The following is a 17,161-nucleotide window of genomic DNA, read 5'->3' as shown; positions in this document are numbered from 1 at the left end:
AATGAATGTGATGGAATGAAACACCCTTGTATATTCCCCCCACTTAAATGATATTTTGGCAATAATAAATAATACAAAAAAAAAGGAGTAAAGGCTTTGATGAGGGGGAAGCTGAGAGACACAAAGCCCCAGAAAGGCGGCAGGAAATTAAAGTTAATTATAAAGGAGGATTAATTTAAGCCATCAGACATGCCATGCTGGGCTAATGTCAGGCCTTAGATGCATTGCAATGCATGACAGAAATCTAAGAGCCGTCAGCTGCTGCAAAAGTGGCTTTTTATTGAAAAACATAAATTGCATTTGGTGTTATCCCAGCGAAACACATGTCTGGGTGGAGGCAGTGGTGGTGTGCAGTGACCAACGCGCTCGAAGCACAGAGGGACAGGCTCAGCTGTTCCTCCTACCCAGCCATCCTTCTGCAGCTCTGTTCCTCAGCTTTGAGTCTCTTCTAGGGAGAATTTGCTGATCCCTCTAAAGAACGTGCAGTGCTTTCTTTATTCCACCTCGTATCCTGCTCACCAGCCATGCCCTGGGCTATGGCTCAGTTTCTTGGTGTCCCTGAGCTGCTCCGTGTGCGAGGGACAGGCTCAGCTGTTCCTCCTACCCAGCCATCCTTCTGCAGCTCTGTTCCTCAGCTTTGAGTCTCTTCTAGGGAGAATTTGCTGATCCCTCTAAAGAACGTGCAGTGCTTTCTTTATTCCACCTCGTATCCTGCTCACCAGCCATGCCCTGGGCTATGGCTCAGTTTCTTGGTGTCCCTGAGCTGCTCCGTGTGCCCAGGCGGGAGCTGCCCTGCCAGTGCTGCTCTGGCAGCATTCTCTGCCTCCCGCCTCCATGGCTCGGCCAGCCACAGACTGCAGTGTCTCTGCTAGCACAGGGGGTTTCTGGGGTTGTTTTAAGCTAGTTGCAGAACCACTTCTTTTCTCCCAAGGCGGAGAAAAGGAGGCAGCAGCTACCCCACTGCTGCCTAAGGGCTCCCATTGCACTGCTTTGTCTTGGCTGCAGTACTGTTCCAGTGAGCCCCGTCCAAACCTGGTGGTGAGGCATAGCCAGTCCCTGCCACACTTGGTGCCACGTTTAGATGTGCAAACAAGTTCAAAAGTGTGTGCTGCGTGGCCGCATGCATTGCCTCAGGCTTTCTTTGCAAACCAGCATAGCTCCATCCCCTTGTCCCCTTCCCTGGGCCCTCCCTAATGGATGCAGCAGTTAGCACAGCACACCCCACATTGTCCTTCAGAGGAGCTGCAGAGGATGCTTGAGGTCCATGGCACGCCCCCGACTGCCTTAATTCATCTGCAGATCGGAGCTGGACTACGGTGAGCAGTGCCACCCAGTCCCCTTGCCCACCCTCCTGCCCCACCCCCTGCCCAGCAGCTCCCAGCCTTGCTCCTTGGCCTGGGCTTCACTTGTTGCACTCGTGGGGAACTTCTTTGCATTTAAATAAGGGACTTATTCGGGATTTGACACCCCACTGGGATCCTGCTTCATCACCACAGCCCTGCTCTGAACTGCTTCTCAGAGCTCTGCATAACTTAGCTTTTAATGAGGCTGTGCCACATCTCTGCACTGAGGCACAGCAGTGCTGTCCAGGAAACCTTCCTCCTCTCTGCACTTCCCCGAGCTGAGCGCCTTAGCACGGGAATTAGCTGTGCTGCCTCGCGTGATAAAGATGAAGCAAGAGCCTCAGACAAAGGAGCCACTGCTGGGAGCTGTGCCTGCCAGGCAAGCTCTGTGGGCACTTTGAAACCCAGCGAGACTCTCAGCACTAGTTGTTGGTTACTGATGCTTCTGTGCTTCTGTCACTGCAGATGCAAAAAGGCATCTTGGCTGTCACAGCACACAGGCCCATTACCAGAGTTTTTAAGGCATCAAAGCAAATCATTTTTCCTTTCTACCCACCCCATCTCACTCTTTATTGTACTTCTCAGAGGGACTCAACACGGAATATGTGAAAGGAGAAAACATGGAAGCTGTCGTCAGCGAGGAGCCCCAAGGTGAGTGCTTGCATCCCTCGCCCTGCTGCATCCAGCCACAAAAGCAGTTTTACCAAGAGACTTCCTCATGGTCTCTGGTGCTGCGTGGAGATGTCATGTCCCTTTGATGAAGGCACTGCTTAGGTGCTGCTGCAACTTTTTGTGAAACACCCACCACAGTGCTTTTCCCCTTTTATTGCACACAAAGAAAAGCCATGGTAAGAGCCCGAAGATCTCAGGCTGCAAATGATGGCAGTTAATATTTAGCTTTCATGTTTCCAGCCATCGAGTGTCTCGCATAAGAGAGCCTTCTTTCAGTGACAGACAATCAAGGCTGCTGCAAAGGGTTTTCCAGTGTCACATACAATCAGCCAGTGCTGGGTGTCCATTGCTTGTGCCCTGGTTCCATTGTGTATTATTGTACTCGTGATTTTTTTTTTCTTTCTCCCTAGTTAAATATTCAGTCCTGGAGACACAGTCAGCAGAACCGCCAAAACAGGACAGTGCGAAGATATAAAGTGTGACCCAGGGCTAGAAAATAATCACTCAGCAGCAACGGAGATCTTACATGCTTGTAATTTAGCTTTTAATTTTATTTGCCTCCAAAGCTATTTAATGTGTACTTAGGCTTGAACTGGCTTCTTACTGCTCTAGGCTTTAGGGTTAGACTGGTAGCATGTGTTTATTTTTTGTAAAGAGGTTTATGTTTACAACGAAGTGATATTATAGGATTGATGTGCAGTTGTATGGAAACCCACAGAAGGTGCTTCAGCCACGGTCAGTTTTCAACTAAGGGACAAAGTGTTTTTGAAGGAGCAGAAGAGCTTACAGGTATGAGGGCAGTGAAGTGCCTGTAAATAGCAATCCAAAGCCAAACCATGCAAAGCCCTCTGCAAAGCGCCTCCAGCCGACTTCTGCCATCAGCTCTGGGCACGTCACTCCAGCAAGGAGGATGAAAGCTGCACATTTCCTGAGGGTGGTTTGCAGTCCTTAGTGTAGCTACACCTAAAATTAAAGTGCCTATGGTAGGTCCTTTTGTGGGGCCTCAGGCTGAGCCAGGTTACACCCTGCTCCAAAACCAGGAGTTGAGGATGCTTCACCACCACCACCATCACGCAGCGCTGGGCTTCTAACCAAATCAAAGGACCTGAATTTCACAGCAAGTCACAAACACAGGTAATATCAGTGTGTGCAGTGTTCACTTTTAGCAAATGCCATTTGAGTGCTCCACTGTGCTAGAGATCAGAATGGAGCTGAAGTGACAGTTTGTGACATGAGATACCTACATTGTCACCGCAGCGAAAGCTGTGTGTGTTTGGATGCTTTCAAGGACAGGTTCAGATCTCAGTCACACTCAAACAAATGACAGATTTAACCCAAAGAAAATAAAACAGGTATATGTTAATACCTACAACACTCAGTAGTACAACAGAAGTCAAACTTAACAAGATGCAGTCCCACCCTTTTCCTTTTTATCAGCAACTACAGAGAGTGCTCCTGGGCTCAGGGACAGAAAAAGGATATAAAGCTTCACCCTTTGTGTCACTGATTAACCTTTACAAAATCTCATGGAGGATGGGTCCTCCATCACTGCCCTGCTTGGGGTTCCTGCAGCTGCCTGGGAAGCACTGGGCTGTGAGCAGTGCTCAGCAGGGCCCTGTCCCAGTTGAGTGTGCACACAGTCCCCTGCAACGCTGCCAAACCACTGCCAAGACCCAGCCTTCACTGTCGTGCCAGAATTTTTGTTCAGGGTTTTAATCCCTCCCAACCTTTTTTTTTTTAATTGCTGCTAAAATGTGGATACTGCCACTTTCCAATACATTAGGCCAAATCAATGACTGCTTAAAAAGCATACTCTCAAGTGAAAGCAAATAGGAAAATTCACTTTACATGGTGTAAAAGGTACTTGCTATTTATATATAAATGTGAAATGTGAGCATTTTGTGCTGGTTTGCAAATACCATATTTTGTGAATGTGTATTAAAAAAAAAAGCCTTTCAGTTTGATGTACAAATTCACAGCTTTCAGGTAGACATGACTTCCAGAAGGCCTTGCCAGGAGGTGAATCAGCCCAGGAGAATCGCTGCCTAACAGCTCCATTTGGAAGGAAATTGCCTAGTAACTTGGTTAAGTATTTTGCAATAGCTGCACAATTCTTTATGCTCTTTTTAACACTTGCATTTTTAAAGCCTTACACTAGCTCCAGCAGTACAGCTACAGTGGTTTATAAGGTGCTTCACAGCTATTCAGAACACTTAGGCTGCAACAATACTACTATGAACTACTGCTGCTTTGTTTTATGAATGTGTTTGGAAGAGGAAAGAAAAATATTTAATTATTGGCTGCTCAGAGAGTGGAAGCATAGGAAACAGAGGTGGGATGCAGTCAGTGTTTGCTTACTCCCAGAGAACGGTTTTCATGGAGGAAGTGTGGTCTGCAGGACTCGGATCATCACGTGCAGGAGCTCAGATGCTGGCAAAGCCACACAGCTGAGTTCATGTATCTCCAGTCCCAAGCACCAGTGCCTGTTTTTTGTTCTTAGCCAAACACATATGAAAGCTGTAGCATGAAATGTGTTTTTTAGGAAGTTAGTGTAGATAAAGTGTTACAGCATGGCATCAATGATCCCTAGAAACCATTTTCCCAGTTTAGATCAGTGACCATAATTCCATTTCATAGAATTATAGACTTTTAGGGGTTGGAATGGACCTAACAGATCATCTAGTTCCAACCCCCCCTACCATGGGCAGGGACACCTCCTCGCTAGACCAGGTTGCTCAAGGCTCATCCAGCCTGACCTTGAACACTGCCAGGGTTGGGGCATCCACTACTTCCCTGGGCAACCTGTGCCAGTGTCCCAACCACCCTCACAGGAAAACACTTTTTCCTATTATCTAGCCTAAATTTCTCCTCCTTCAATTTGAACCTGTTACCCCTTGTCCTATCATTGCAGTTCCTAACAAAGACTCCCTCTCCAGCTTCCTTGTAGCCCCTTCAGATATTGAAAAGCTACTGAGGTCTCCACACAACCTTCTTCTCTTCAGGCTGAACAGCCCCAAATTCCTCAGCCTGTCCTCTTACCAACTTCGTGGGCTCCTCTGGACTTGCTCCAACAGTTCCATGTCCTCCTTATGTTGAGGGCACCAGAACTGCACACAGTATTCCGGGTAGAGTTTCACAAGAGCAGAACAGAGGGGGTATTTTTGCCAATTACTGTGTTTCTGCAGATACAGATCATGGGGTTTACTGTTCTCTCCCTGTCTGACCGGTGGAGAGTGCAATAGAGTGTCCAATGTTGCTTAAAGAAGAAAGCACCTACCCCTCCTTTGGCAAGCTTTTACATCAGGACATAGAGGAAACATGAGTCTAATTCATGAATAGTGCAGGTTAAAAAAACCCAAAAGCAATGAGCTGTTTCACTGAAAAATGCACCTGATTTTTGGGACTCAGAAGTTGCTCCTTTGCCCAAGGCTTTTCTAGGACTTCAGTGAATACTTACACCTTAGTGTAATGTGTAGGTGTGTGGAAATGTATAAATACACAATGAAAGAGAACACTTCCAAAAGTTTCAGTAACAGAATTCAAGATTTCTTTCTCTAGGATTTCAAATACAAGAATACTGACAAGTCCTGCAGTAAAGAAGTTAAACTTTGTCTTTTCTTCAAAACTGGACAAAAGTCAAAGTCTTAGTGCTAAATGTCAGCAAAGGCTCAAATTATTTTTTATTGCAGTCTGTCCCTTTCTCCACCTGAACTGCCAGACCTGCCTCTGAGAAACAGGGAGTTTGTACATCATCTATATTTTAGGCATTGTAGCAACTGAGAGGCTTCCTGTGTATTTTCCTAGTAGTGGTCCGAGTTCTGGAACAGCTGACCGAGCACTGACCTCCAACTACTTTAATTTAATTATTATCTTTAAATCTGGATATGGAATTTTTAAAACTCCTGCATTTTAGTTCTGTATACATGGTATGAACTTTCTCATCCTTCGTAAAGTAAGGCCATAAACCACTGGAAAACTGGGATTTTAATTTTTTTTCATGAGTCCAAAAACTGTATGTACAGCTGTTCTGAGAGTTTCTGTACTACCTGTGCTGTGAGCTCTTTTTCTTATAACACTTCAGCTATTTTGACATGGCAATAAAATGACTCAGAGGAGGTTTGTCAATGACAGAGAAAAGAACAGGAAGAATACAGCTAGCTCTTTCCTGTTGTCTGTTCTTTCAATTACTTGCATTTTCCTTTGGCAATACTGTAGTACTTTCTTCATTTTAGATTCCTCAGTTGAGAATACTCTGACATGAACTTCAGATCTTCTTGGCACTATAAACTCGGTCCCTTTCATTCAACCCCACTAATGAACCCTTACAAGTGCTCTATTGTCATTCTTAGCTATTCATTTGTTGTGATAAAAGTGGAATTAGTCCATAATACCATTTCAGATTCTGAAAAAGAAAGATGAGTCAACAGGTTAAGGCTTTAAAAATTGCTTCTGCAACAAATAAGGTTCAGGAACAAACAAAGTTCAGAAACAACAGGATTGTGAAATTAGAGAATTCTTTCTTTTTAGTGAAGTTCTTACTTAAAAGCAAGGCAGATTGCTTGCTGCTGCAGAAGTGATCTGTACCAAATGAAGGTTGAATGTTACTCTGTAAGAAAATACAATTCCTTTTGTTAACGTGCATGTAAGGATCATGGGGGTAAAAATCAGAATTTGACTACCTTTGGAGAACACCAAATAAACCAAGGTGACTAGTAAGACATTGATTTTTTGTTAGGTTTTTTTTTTTGTATTGGAAGTAAACTGCAAGTGGTGGGTTATATCCTTATGGTCCATCAACTCTTCTGTGACTACACCGAACACTCTAAAAACCAAATGAAACTGTGAGAAAACAAATACCATTATGAAAACCTTAATTTAATGTAAAAATGAAGTATTTGCACACACACTCTCTCCTCAGGTTACCCAGCAGCTAAACTCGAGGCAGTGCCCTGTGTCCCTGGCTGCACCCAGCATGGATGGGTTCTGGCCCTTTTTGGCTGGTTTTTAGTCTTTTTTGCTGCCCTAGCTTTGCTGCAGTTTTCTTTGGATTTTCACACCTAGTAGATCAATCTCCCTTGCAGTGCAAACTAAGCTTTTGGCCTTTGTATCACGCTGAAGTGCTCAGTCTCAGTCAAAAAAAAGGGTTTATATTTCAAACTAGCTACTTTTGCCTCATATTTCTTATAGAAATAAAACTCCTTCTTCCCAACTGCACAAGATCTGGCAGTTAAAAGATCTCTAATGTGATACCCACTTAGTTCAGCAGATGTGATCTCTCAGCAAATGGACATTCCTTTTTGTTTTTCACCATAAATGCTTCGCCTGGGGAATACTCTGAATTGCTCGTTTTGCTCTGTCCTCTGCTGTGGGGCTCAGTGCACATGAATGAGAGTTGTCGATTCCTTATTTCCAGCTTTTGGAGAACCAGCTGCTGTTGCTGTTACTACATACAGAATATGAATTAGTACAGCTTTTCTTGGAAAATGAAAACAATGAAACACTTCTTGTTTAAAGCTTTAACTCCTTTAGAAGGCTGCCTCTGCAGGGAACAGAACCAGGCAGATAGGAGTGTTTACCAGCTTTAAAAGCCTCCTTCCATTTTAATGAAGCAACAAAAAAAGTTACTTTTATCTACAAAGGAGAAAGAAGTGTAAATTCAGCTCTGAAACAGGACTAAACTGTCAGAGTGTCATGCTGATGATTCACTTAACTTACTTTACAAGCAAAAAATGTGTCAGCTGGTTACCAAGGCTTCATCCCATTCTGGGACACTGGATTCATGTTGTTCTCCCTCTCACATGTCACTGACAATAGGAAAATCCTACAGGCCAGATGTAACTGCTTGCTGTCTATGCACATTCCCCTTTATACTCAGCAGAATCAAAACCAAAAACCAAAGCAGAAGATGCACCTTTTGAACCAGAAATTAATAGTCCTGTCCAAGATGCATCAGATAGGGAATAGGGTTCTGCTCTTTCCTTAACTAGTTTAATACTGCCTTATTGAAAAATATAAAATCGGGACTGAACTAGTTGTTAAATCAATAAGAAAAAATCTGATTACCAGAAAGCAGACCGAGCACGACGACAGTCACCTCTTTAATGTAAAGCTATGCTTTAACCAGCAGATGTGAGCTATAGAATACCTCTTATATTTCCATGCTGCATACATACAAACCCATCCATTGTGCTTACACACGGAGCAGCAGGACCCTCCCCCAGTGCTCTCCCTGCAGATCAGACTCACTGAGCTGTGCTGGAAGTGGTGGATACGCAGCCAGTCAGCTAAAATAACTGGTGTTCTTCTATGCAAAACCAGTTCTCAGAGTTTAGCTTTAGGAATGTAAGCTTTCAAAATATCAATGCCCAAGCTAATCCAGTCGTCACTTTTGCACTAATTATAAAGAAATGTTGTGATCATTAGCACCAATAAAGAGAAAAACTTCAAAAGATTTTCTTTAGCACTGCATTTTAGAGATAATGTGCTTTACTTTAATATACAGTTAAAATGTCAAGTAAATCCAAAGTATGGAAGAGTTTAATTCAATACCAGCTCAACATATTTTGGCAATGTAAAATTCACTGCTGGCACACTGTTCAGCAGAACCATTTTTACAGAAAAACATCTTTCACCCATTTATAAAAAGCCTGAGGTTCATTAAGAGATGCAACATTGCAAACCTTCCTAAACTCTGTTCTTGTAGGTGAATATCTATTATAAAAAGCATTCACTACAGTAAAAAGGACATGTTGCAATACCCTGCACTGCACAGTAAACGTGTAAGACTGGATACAGCACTTCAGCCTTTCCAGCTGAAGTCAGGAAAGTGCTCAGCAGCTTGCCTTACTCATTGACCACGTGCTGCAGAGTTACTGCAGAGAACGAGACACAGGAAAGCGCCGTCGTGTACGAGGAACAAATGTGCAGCAATAAATGAATACTCACAGTCAGTAAAACCCACAATCACCATATAGAATCAACTGACTCTTAAGAATGGGGCTTAATTCCCAACAGCAGAACTTGGAGCAACACAAGCACAAGTCAAAAAGCAGAGCTGCAGTATGTAAGTGTCCTAAGGAGAAGAACCAGATTTTCATGAAACACAGCAAGGAAAACAATACAGGCAAAATTTGTAGCATGCACCATTTCTGGGCCTTCCAAGAAGGCCACTAAATAATTTTCTAAAAGGTGGAATGTTATAGTAATCAAATCTCTCTGGCATGAGTATTTTGGGGGGGCGGGAGATGAAAGAAAGTTGGGAATGTATATTTTACATGAAAACACAGTTAAATTATTCACTTTACAGAAAAAAATGCTAGTAGCAATTTAAAAAACAAAAAGCCAAGTGGCTTTATTTCAAGAAAACCAATTAATATCATATTATCCAAAAAACTTTGTCAAACAAAGTCACTGCAAGTTAAGGTCTTCAAAAGAGTTTGGGACAGGCAGGATCCATTTTCTGAACATAGGGCTTAAACCCACAGGAGGATGCATGTGTTTAACATCACATACACATGGGCATAAACCACACAGCTTTGCATTTTGTGTGTACACTTTGAAACAAAACACTTAACAATGCACAGCTATACAGACTATACAATTTACACAGCTGGGTGTCATTCCAACCCCAAGTATTACCATTTGCTAGAAAACAAACTTTTACTTTATACAAGACCTTGACATGAGTAAGTTTACCCCTCGCTCAGGAGGCTGAAACTGAACAAGCTAAACAGTCAAAAGACTTTATTTCAACTTGTACAAAAGGCATTAAAAAACCTAAAATACGTGCTTTACCAAATATATTACATCATACAAGTCAGTGTGGTGTACTCAATAAATCCAGCTTAACTTCATCCACTTTTAATGGCATGTTTAGTCAAAATGTAAAACTGACTACACTGGAAAACATTTATTTTAAAATCACTTTCCAAGTGCATTACCTAAAAAAAATAAATTGCTCTAGCCAAAAAAAAAAAATATATATATTACTGAGTGAAATAAGGAGCTCCCATTCAGAAAAACGTACTGTGTTCTGTGTAAGCATCATGTGGCATTTCATCTGATTCTCTCAAGCAGGCATGGTACCCTAGGCAATGTGAGAGGCATTTTTCTGCCTGCTTGGCAGATGGATTCCTTTTTAGGATGGTTAAATTGTTAGTTGCTCAAAACAAAGTTTAATTTCACAATTGGTGATTTAGCTGGAATGTCAAAACACATGTGGGAACTGCCAACAAGAAAATTCATCACATCTATTGAAGCTCTTTTTGGCCTCATCATGATAATACCAGACACAGAGTAAGGCATGTAGATCATAGCAATTACAAGTCAGTCACAATCCTTTTGTGATGGGAAAAGCATTTCACCCTCCTCTCTGTATTACCTGACACAATTTTTTCACATGGCTTTTGTCACACATCACACGGAGGTGTGCACTGGTGTGGCGGAATGGGAAGGAGATGAACCTCTGTCAGAGGAGGAAGAAATGGAACGTGTAGCAGCTTCTCGCTGCAAATCTTCAACCTTCTTCTGAAGCTCTGTCCGGATGGCCAGGAGCTCTTTCAGATTTTGATGGATTGGAACCTGCCAAGGTGAAGAAAGAAAAGGCTTAGTTTGACTCTCATAGTAAGTTATCTTCTCCGGCAGTGCTGCTGCTCCTGCCTTCAGTAACACAGGGAATCTGACACCTATGAATTTTAGTACATGGATATTTAGGGGAAGTGTTTCTTCAGCCATTTAAAATTAAATGTTTCAGCAAACTGTCCCTTCCTAACAACAGGGTTGGCAAGAAATCTGTTCAAAAGAGTGTTTGCAAATTGTCTTGATGTGATTTATTCCATTAAATGTACATATCCCTTAACCACACCTCTGTCAGCTGAATTTAAAATGCCTTTCCTGGGAACTACTTCCCCTGCCAGTTGGGACAAGATGTAGTATATAAAGAGAGTACAGTTCACAAAGCTGGCTCCATATGGAGCATCTTGTTACTCTCCTAGCAGGCTTCCTTCCAAGAGTCTGACCCCTTCCAGTGAGAAAAGTGCAGCAGCCAAGTGAATGGTGCTTGTGGTGGACCTCCCAGAGTCACACTCAATAAACCTTACAGAGAAGTGGGTTGTACAGGTTTCTGTCTCTACTTCTGACAGTACCCAACAAACACCAGAAATGCACCTCTCTGCACCAGAGTTCCCAGCATTTTACACATTCTTCTGAAACATTCAACTATATCACAGCCAAGGGAAGACACAAGCCAGACTGGATTTTGCATCTGGATCTGTTAACTCAGACAAGCAGAGAGAGACCTCCCCCTCTTCCAAATTCCACAGAAAGGCCCAAAAAAGTTTGACTGCAAATTGCTTTTAATTTATTTTATCCTGTATAAATCCCGTTTACAGCTTTTGGGAAGAACAAGATGGGAAAAGTATTTAATTGGGCTGACAGAACAATCAGGGGGCAATGCAGCACTGGGAAACCTATGGATTGCTAGACATTGTGAGCAGTTTATACCTTGGGCTGCTGAAACCCCAGAATCCAGGGAATTGCATTCACCCACTATCACTTCCTACTGCTACAAGCGATTACAGGGCTGGGATGAACACCTGAACAGGCCATTTGCACGTGGTGCTATGTGAAGAAGATAGCAAAAACCAGAAAGAGTTTCTCCTCTTCTTGCCATCAACACACGACTGAGACACAATTTACATTTTAGTGAATTCTGGCGTTTTAAAGAAAGTACATCCAAAATCCATGGATTTGATTTTGATGTTTTCAAAACCTAACACTTGTGTTTCTGCCACAGGAAAATACCATTTCATTTCTAACATTAGTTCTAACTTAAAACAATAAAACAGTATCAAACAGTCATTTTAGGCCAACATCTTTTTGGCTATATACTCTTCTCTTGTTTGTGGCTTAGACCATGAACAGAAACTTCAGTGTATTCACAAAGTGCTGCTCCCAGTACCCAGGGAGTCATCAATTCATCCAGTGTGTCATCTGCAGCAATTTTAAAAGCCTAACTTTTTGAGTCTTCAGCAGAACAATCGCTGCACACCACCAGGCTCCCAATGACCCTGGAGCTCTGCCTTTGCTGTGCAATGAATTCCCTCTCTTGCAATTTTATCCCGCGTCCACCAGAGAAATTCTTCAGCAAGTGAGGCCACAAATCTACCGACAAGTCTCCTTCACTAATCAAACACAAAGCACACCCTCCAGAAAGCCACTCTCATTTTTCTGAGGCTATCTACAGGATGTGTATACACATAGAAACATGGTAAAACCAAGTCTGGTGATTAAGTTTGTCCAAGATGCTGTAATACACACTATGGAAAATTCAGATTTCAGTGAAGATTGTGACTTTCTGGAATTAGCACCCCCTGTATTTATTTTTCCCCTCAATAAAAGATCCTTTCCTCACAGACTCTCACTTCAGGTTTATTTATGAAGACATTTTCCTGAAACACTTAGGTCCCTAACTGAGTGATTTACCACTGGTATCATTAGTCACACAAGCTCTGGGTCACAGCAGTTCTGTACACCTGATTTCTGCACAGCTTAATCACAACTCAGCAAACCAGACCAGTTTCTCTCACACATCTTTCACATGGGCATTAGACACTGGGTCCCACTGCACAGTGCTCAAACACACACCAAAAGCAGTTCCATACCTCTGGCTTTTTGGGGAACCTACTACAAATCCTCTCAGCACACAATATGCAAAAGCTGCTGCAGAACTTGGCACACTGTGCAAAGTGCTTCAAGGAGGAGAAGTGTGGCTGCACCTCTCAATCCTTTTCTGCATTCCCAGAGCCTAATTCAACAGACACAAGCTCCAACTTTGACACAAGTGCTGTTCTCCCCACAGGTCCATCTTGAAGAGCAGAACTGCCTTTAAATAAATTAGCTGGATAACAAAAATGGCATTTTAAAAGTCTGTGTATATTCAAGTCACACACAAAACTCTTCAACATTAAGACTGCAAAGTTATGCTCTAAAAAAATTAGCTGTCAGAACAATGATTAGTTCTCCAAACTCAATTCAGCCTTTCAGTACACCTGTATAAAATCATTGGTTAAATAAATATGAAAATACTATTTCCCCCTTGTATCCCTCATTTACTCAGTGCACAGTTTGATGCTACTTAATTAATGAGTAGTTATTCGATATTTAGTTTTCTTTGCAGTGTCTGACCCCATCTTTTATTTATTTTTTCTGAACTTAAAATGCTTAAGTTTCTTTTCTCTACTTTCATCTCATGTCAAGAAACAACTTTACTTCTGCAGCACCATAATGAGGCATGGGAGTACAGACAAAGATCTGAAGCCATCACCTGCTGGTTTTGCCTACCTTGCACCTCAAACTGGTTTAACAGAGAACTTGGGAATTCTGCAATTTGGGCAAGGAGTGTCAAGCAGGACACCCAGGAAATAAGGAGCACACACAGACTGACCACTCTGCTCCAGGTGAGCTCCCTTACAACCCAGGAATCCTGAGGCAAAGGCAGAGAGAAACTTTGTTTCTCCAGAGCAGCATCATGCTCCCTCTCCCAAGGGACATCTCTTCCTTTGTCTGCAGCCTGTCCCCTCCAGCCTACTTTCCCAGACTGTATTCCATGGGTTGAACAGAAAGCTGACACCTCCAGCACCAGGAACATTACTCACTCCTAGTTCCTATTCCCACTTAGTCACAACTCTCTCACAGATTCTGTACCAAATCCATCTCTCAGTCCTTTTATTTATTCTCAGTCCTTGAGAATTCACTGAGATTGTTGCAGCCTCAGACCTTCAAATTGGATGAATTTCTTCCAGGATATGACCAGGCGTGTTTCTGGAACATAATCTCTCTTGCTAAAATCTCATGTCTGCCCTAGAGATGGAATATTTACAGAAAAACAGCCTCCTGCTCTAGCAGAAGAAATCCACAGTACCAGTATTTTCATATGGGAAAACATTTTTCTTAGTCACGTTCAGATAAGCAACTGAGCCTCCTTGGATAGAGTTTCACAAAACAATTCAGGCACACACACTTGGTGACTCAATACAAATCACTGGAGCCCAGCAAAGCTGTAAGCAAGCCAGAACAGGGTCTTATAATGGGGGAAAAGAAGGGGCCACCTTTAAAATATTGGCCAGTTTTAATAAGGGCATGTTAGATGTAAACACTGCAGCACAGCCCTACATAAATACCATCATGCCATTTCATGTGGTAGTGTAAACACAAAGGGTTCTCTGATGTCAAGCTTTTCCCAGGAAAACATGTAGATTGCACACTGCTATAAAACAATACAAGTCCAAAAACAGTTTTCACACACTAAACTTCCAATACATACTTTAATCTAATGAAATAACATGTCAGATTCAGTCTAGAGAAATCTTGAGCATTTTCAAGCAGCTGACAATACTGAGTTTTTAGTGATAAAGGTTTGTGTTAAAATTGCAAACTCATGGGGCCAGGAGAAGGTGGTATACACAGCTGAAGTAGTATAGAAGTGCTTATGAAAAGACCTGAAAAGCAGCTTGGCGTGAGGACCTGTGTTTTCCCCCAGAAGTCTTCAATTCTGCTACTGTAACTCCCCTTTTTTGAAAAACAATCAGTAAATTCAAATGTGAAAGAATGAAAATATACAGTAAAGAAGGGGGGAAAAGCCCCAAATAAAGCCTCAACCTCAAGTTATGTGTTTTGGGGTCTTTTTTTAATGAAACCATTATGAGAACCAAGTAGAACTGGAATCATGCAGCTTTCTGGAAACCTCCTTCTATCTTGGAAGGAGGAGTAAGAGTAAAAGGATGAAGCATTGTGAAATTAATTCTGTCACAAAACCCACTAAAATAATAATAAAAAAAGAAGTTTAGTTCATTTCCACATTTCCTAAAGACTTATTCCCAGGCAGACCTGCTGCTGTCAGTGTATCCTCATACTATCCTGTACAAATTCTTACAGACAACTATCTCCATTTCTGTTCCTTTATGCCATCCTATTTCAGCATGTAATTCCTCTCTCAAACAAAACCTTCTTCACAAGGAGATGGGTCCAACAACCCTCACACTAATGCCTGTAATGGCTTGTTGTGAATGAGGTTCTCCTTTACCACTGCTTAGAATAAAAGGAAGTGGAAGAGTGACAGGTTCTGTAGGGAACAAGAAGTTTGGAGAAGATTGTTTATTAAAAGATCTTGTTACCACCTTAACCCCAGAAGTGTGTACTTGCACAGCACAAGTATGTCTCCAAGGCAAGCTTTTATTACAGTCTTGTTAAGGAATCATGTAATTGATTTGCCCGAGATGAATTTGTTGCAAGGCTGACAGCAGCTAGACTGTTTTCTACTCTCTCATCCTGCCTCTCAAATTAGGAGTGGAAGCTCAAATGATGACTCTGGACCCCTCACCCAGCCACATTCAGGTTATTTTTGCCTCTCTACTCCACTGCATCAATACCAGATTTTCAGAAGAGTGTGCATCCCTTCCTTTGTCACACCAGCAGCCCCACAGTGATGCTGCCAGGCAACACCTGACCACTACAGCCAGGTCCATCAGTTCTGTCTGTAGCCCAGGGGAAAGCACAGGCCTATGTCTGCTGCACAGAGAAGCCTACACATATGAAGCCTAACCAGGCAGCACATCTGCAGTTTGGTTGGGCTAGAACATCACCTGAGCCACTGGTCTCCAGGATGCTTTTCATATGCTACTTAAACTACTACCTGTTATAGCAATAAATTTCATTTCTGTGATTTAACAGAATATTCCAGCAAAAATAAATTAGAGGCATAAAGGTGAATGTACTACATACATTTTAACAGATTTTGGTGGGTTAACCTTATTAAAAATTTTGCCATTTGACTATAAAAAATAGAATTTCTCTAATCACATAAAATTTACTAAAAACAGACTAAGAAGTTGATCAGTCCAAACCAAAACTGACATTTATATCTAATACAGATACCAACAGAATCCAAGCAGAGACAAGGAGTTTGCCAGCAGCACTAAGCAGTGGGGAAAAGGCCCTGAATCCTTGGGAACTGTGACTTTGCTCCTGGCATTAACCAAAAAGCTGGAGAAGAATCAGCTTGCAATGCTTCAAGAAGAAGTGTTGGGTTAAGTTGTTTTGGGTTTTTGTTTGTTTGTTTGGCTTTTTGTTTGCTTGTTTGTTTTTGTGGGGTTTTTTTTGTGGTTTTGCTTTCTTTTCTTTCCTTCTTAATTCCTACTGTAATATTGACTCAGGAACTAGGAGTACAAGCTGCTCCCCTCACTCATAACCAACTTTTTCCAGCCACTTACCCAAACCCTGTGCCCCTACTACTTTTACCTGTCCAGAGCTTTATAGCTTTATCCCTGTTGTCCACGATTCTAGCATCTTTTTGTTTGGTTTTAAGCTCTAACCAAGTTTTGTACCACCTCATTCACACTCCTGTTTTCATTCATCACCTCTCTTTCACTGCCTTATCTTAAGGAATTTCTCTGTAAACAAATAAATAAATAAAAAAAGAACTCATCAGAAGATTTTATTTAGGGAAACTCACTTTTTTTTCCATTTCAACATTAAGTTTTCAGTCCAACTTTTCTGCAGCAAACCACAATTAAACATAGGACCTGATTCCCCTCCTCATACAACCTATTCACCCTCATCTACCTTCAGCTCTTGCACTTCTTCCCTGTAACTTTCTTCTTCTCTCTTCCCTTCCTTACCCATGATTTTGCCAGTTGCTCTGTCTCTCCTGAGAGTTTCTTCTCTCTGGTATGTGCAGCCTGTAAGACTTGATATGACTCTCCCATAGCTAATGATACTTGCAATATTTGAAACTCTGTCCCCAACCAGTAAAAAGCAGCAAAATGCTGCAAAATGGAGAGAGCCAAATGACATTCTTCACTCAGAATGAACTGGTTGTAGGTTTCTGCAAATTAACCAGTCAAAATGGGTAGAGGTTTATTTTCCTGATTAGCTACCTTTGCTGACTATTTTATTCAAAAGCAGATACTTTTCCTACGCTTTAAAGATAAGGTGCCTACTGCCTATAATGAGCTGAAAAATACTTAGAACACTGCTAAAATCACTTTATTGCTTAAAACGCCATTGATATGAAACCATTTTTTCAACTGAATGATCCACATACATCAAAAGCAGAACCTGGTGTAGTGTAACTCTCAGCACACACCACT

The 17,161-nt window shown here is 42.0% G+C and overlaps 2 protein-coding genes across 3 annotated transcripts in view; one reads left to right on the top strand and one right to left on the bottom strand.

The window, feature by feature from the left end:
- Window positions 1-2,490, top strand: part of CD99L2 (CD99 molecule-like 2) — a 12,424-nt gene extending 9,934 nt beyond the window's left edge. The window contains exons 9-10 of the mRNA XM_009073281.1: window positions 1,929-1,994; window positions 2,426-2,490. Of these exons, the coding sequence (XP_009071529.1) occupies window positions 1,929-1,994; window positions 2,426-2,490 (131 nt within the window). The remainder of the gene's footprint in view (window positions 1-1,928; window positions 1,995-2,425) is intronic.
- A 7,495-nt stretch (window positions 2,491-9,985) lies between these two features.
- Window positions 9,986-17,161, bottom strand: part of MTMR1 (myotubularin related protein 1) — a 36,132-nt gene continuing 28,956 nt past the window's right edge. For both annotated transcript variants that reach the window (XM_009073279.1, XM_009073280.1), the window contains one exon: window positions 9,986-10,595. In XM_009073279.1, coding sequence (XP_009071527.1) covers window positions 10,431-10,595 — 165 coding nt within the window. In that variant the 3' untranslated portion in view covers window positions 9,986-10,430. The remainder of the gene's footprint in view (window positions 10,596-17,161) is intronic.

The sequence above is a fragment of the Acanthisitta chloris genome, unplaced genomic scaffold (assembly GCF_000695815.1).
Source record: "Acanthisitta chloris isolate BGI_N310 unplaced genomic scaffold, ASM69581v1 scaffold35184, whole genome shotgun sequence".
Classification (NCBI taxonomy): Eukaryota; Metazoa; Chordata; class Aves; order Passeriformes; family Acanthisittidae; genus Acanthisitta; species Acanthisitta chloris.
Note: the sequence above shows the minus strand (reverse complement) of the source record. Positions and strands in the feature narration are given on the sequence as shown.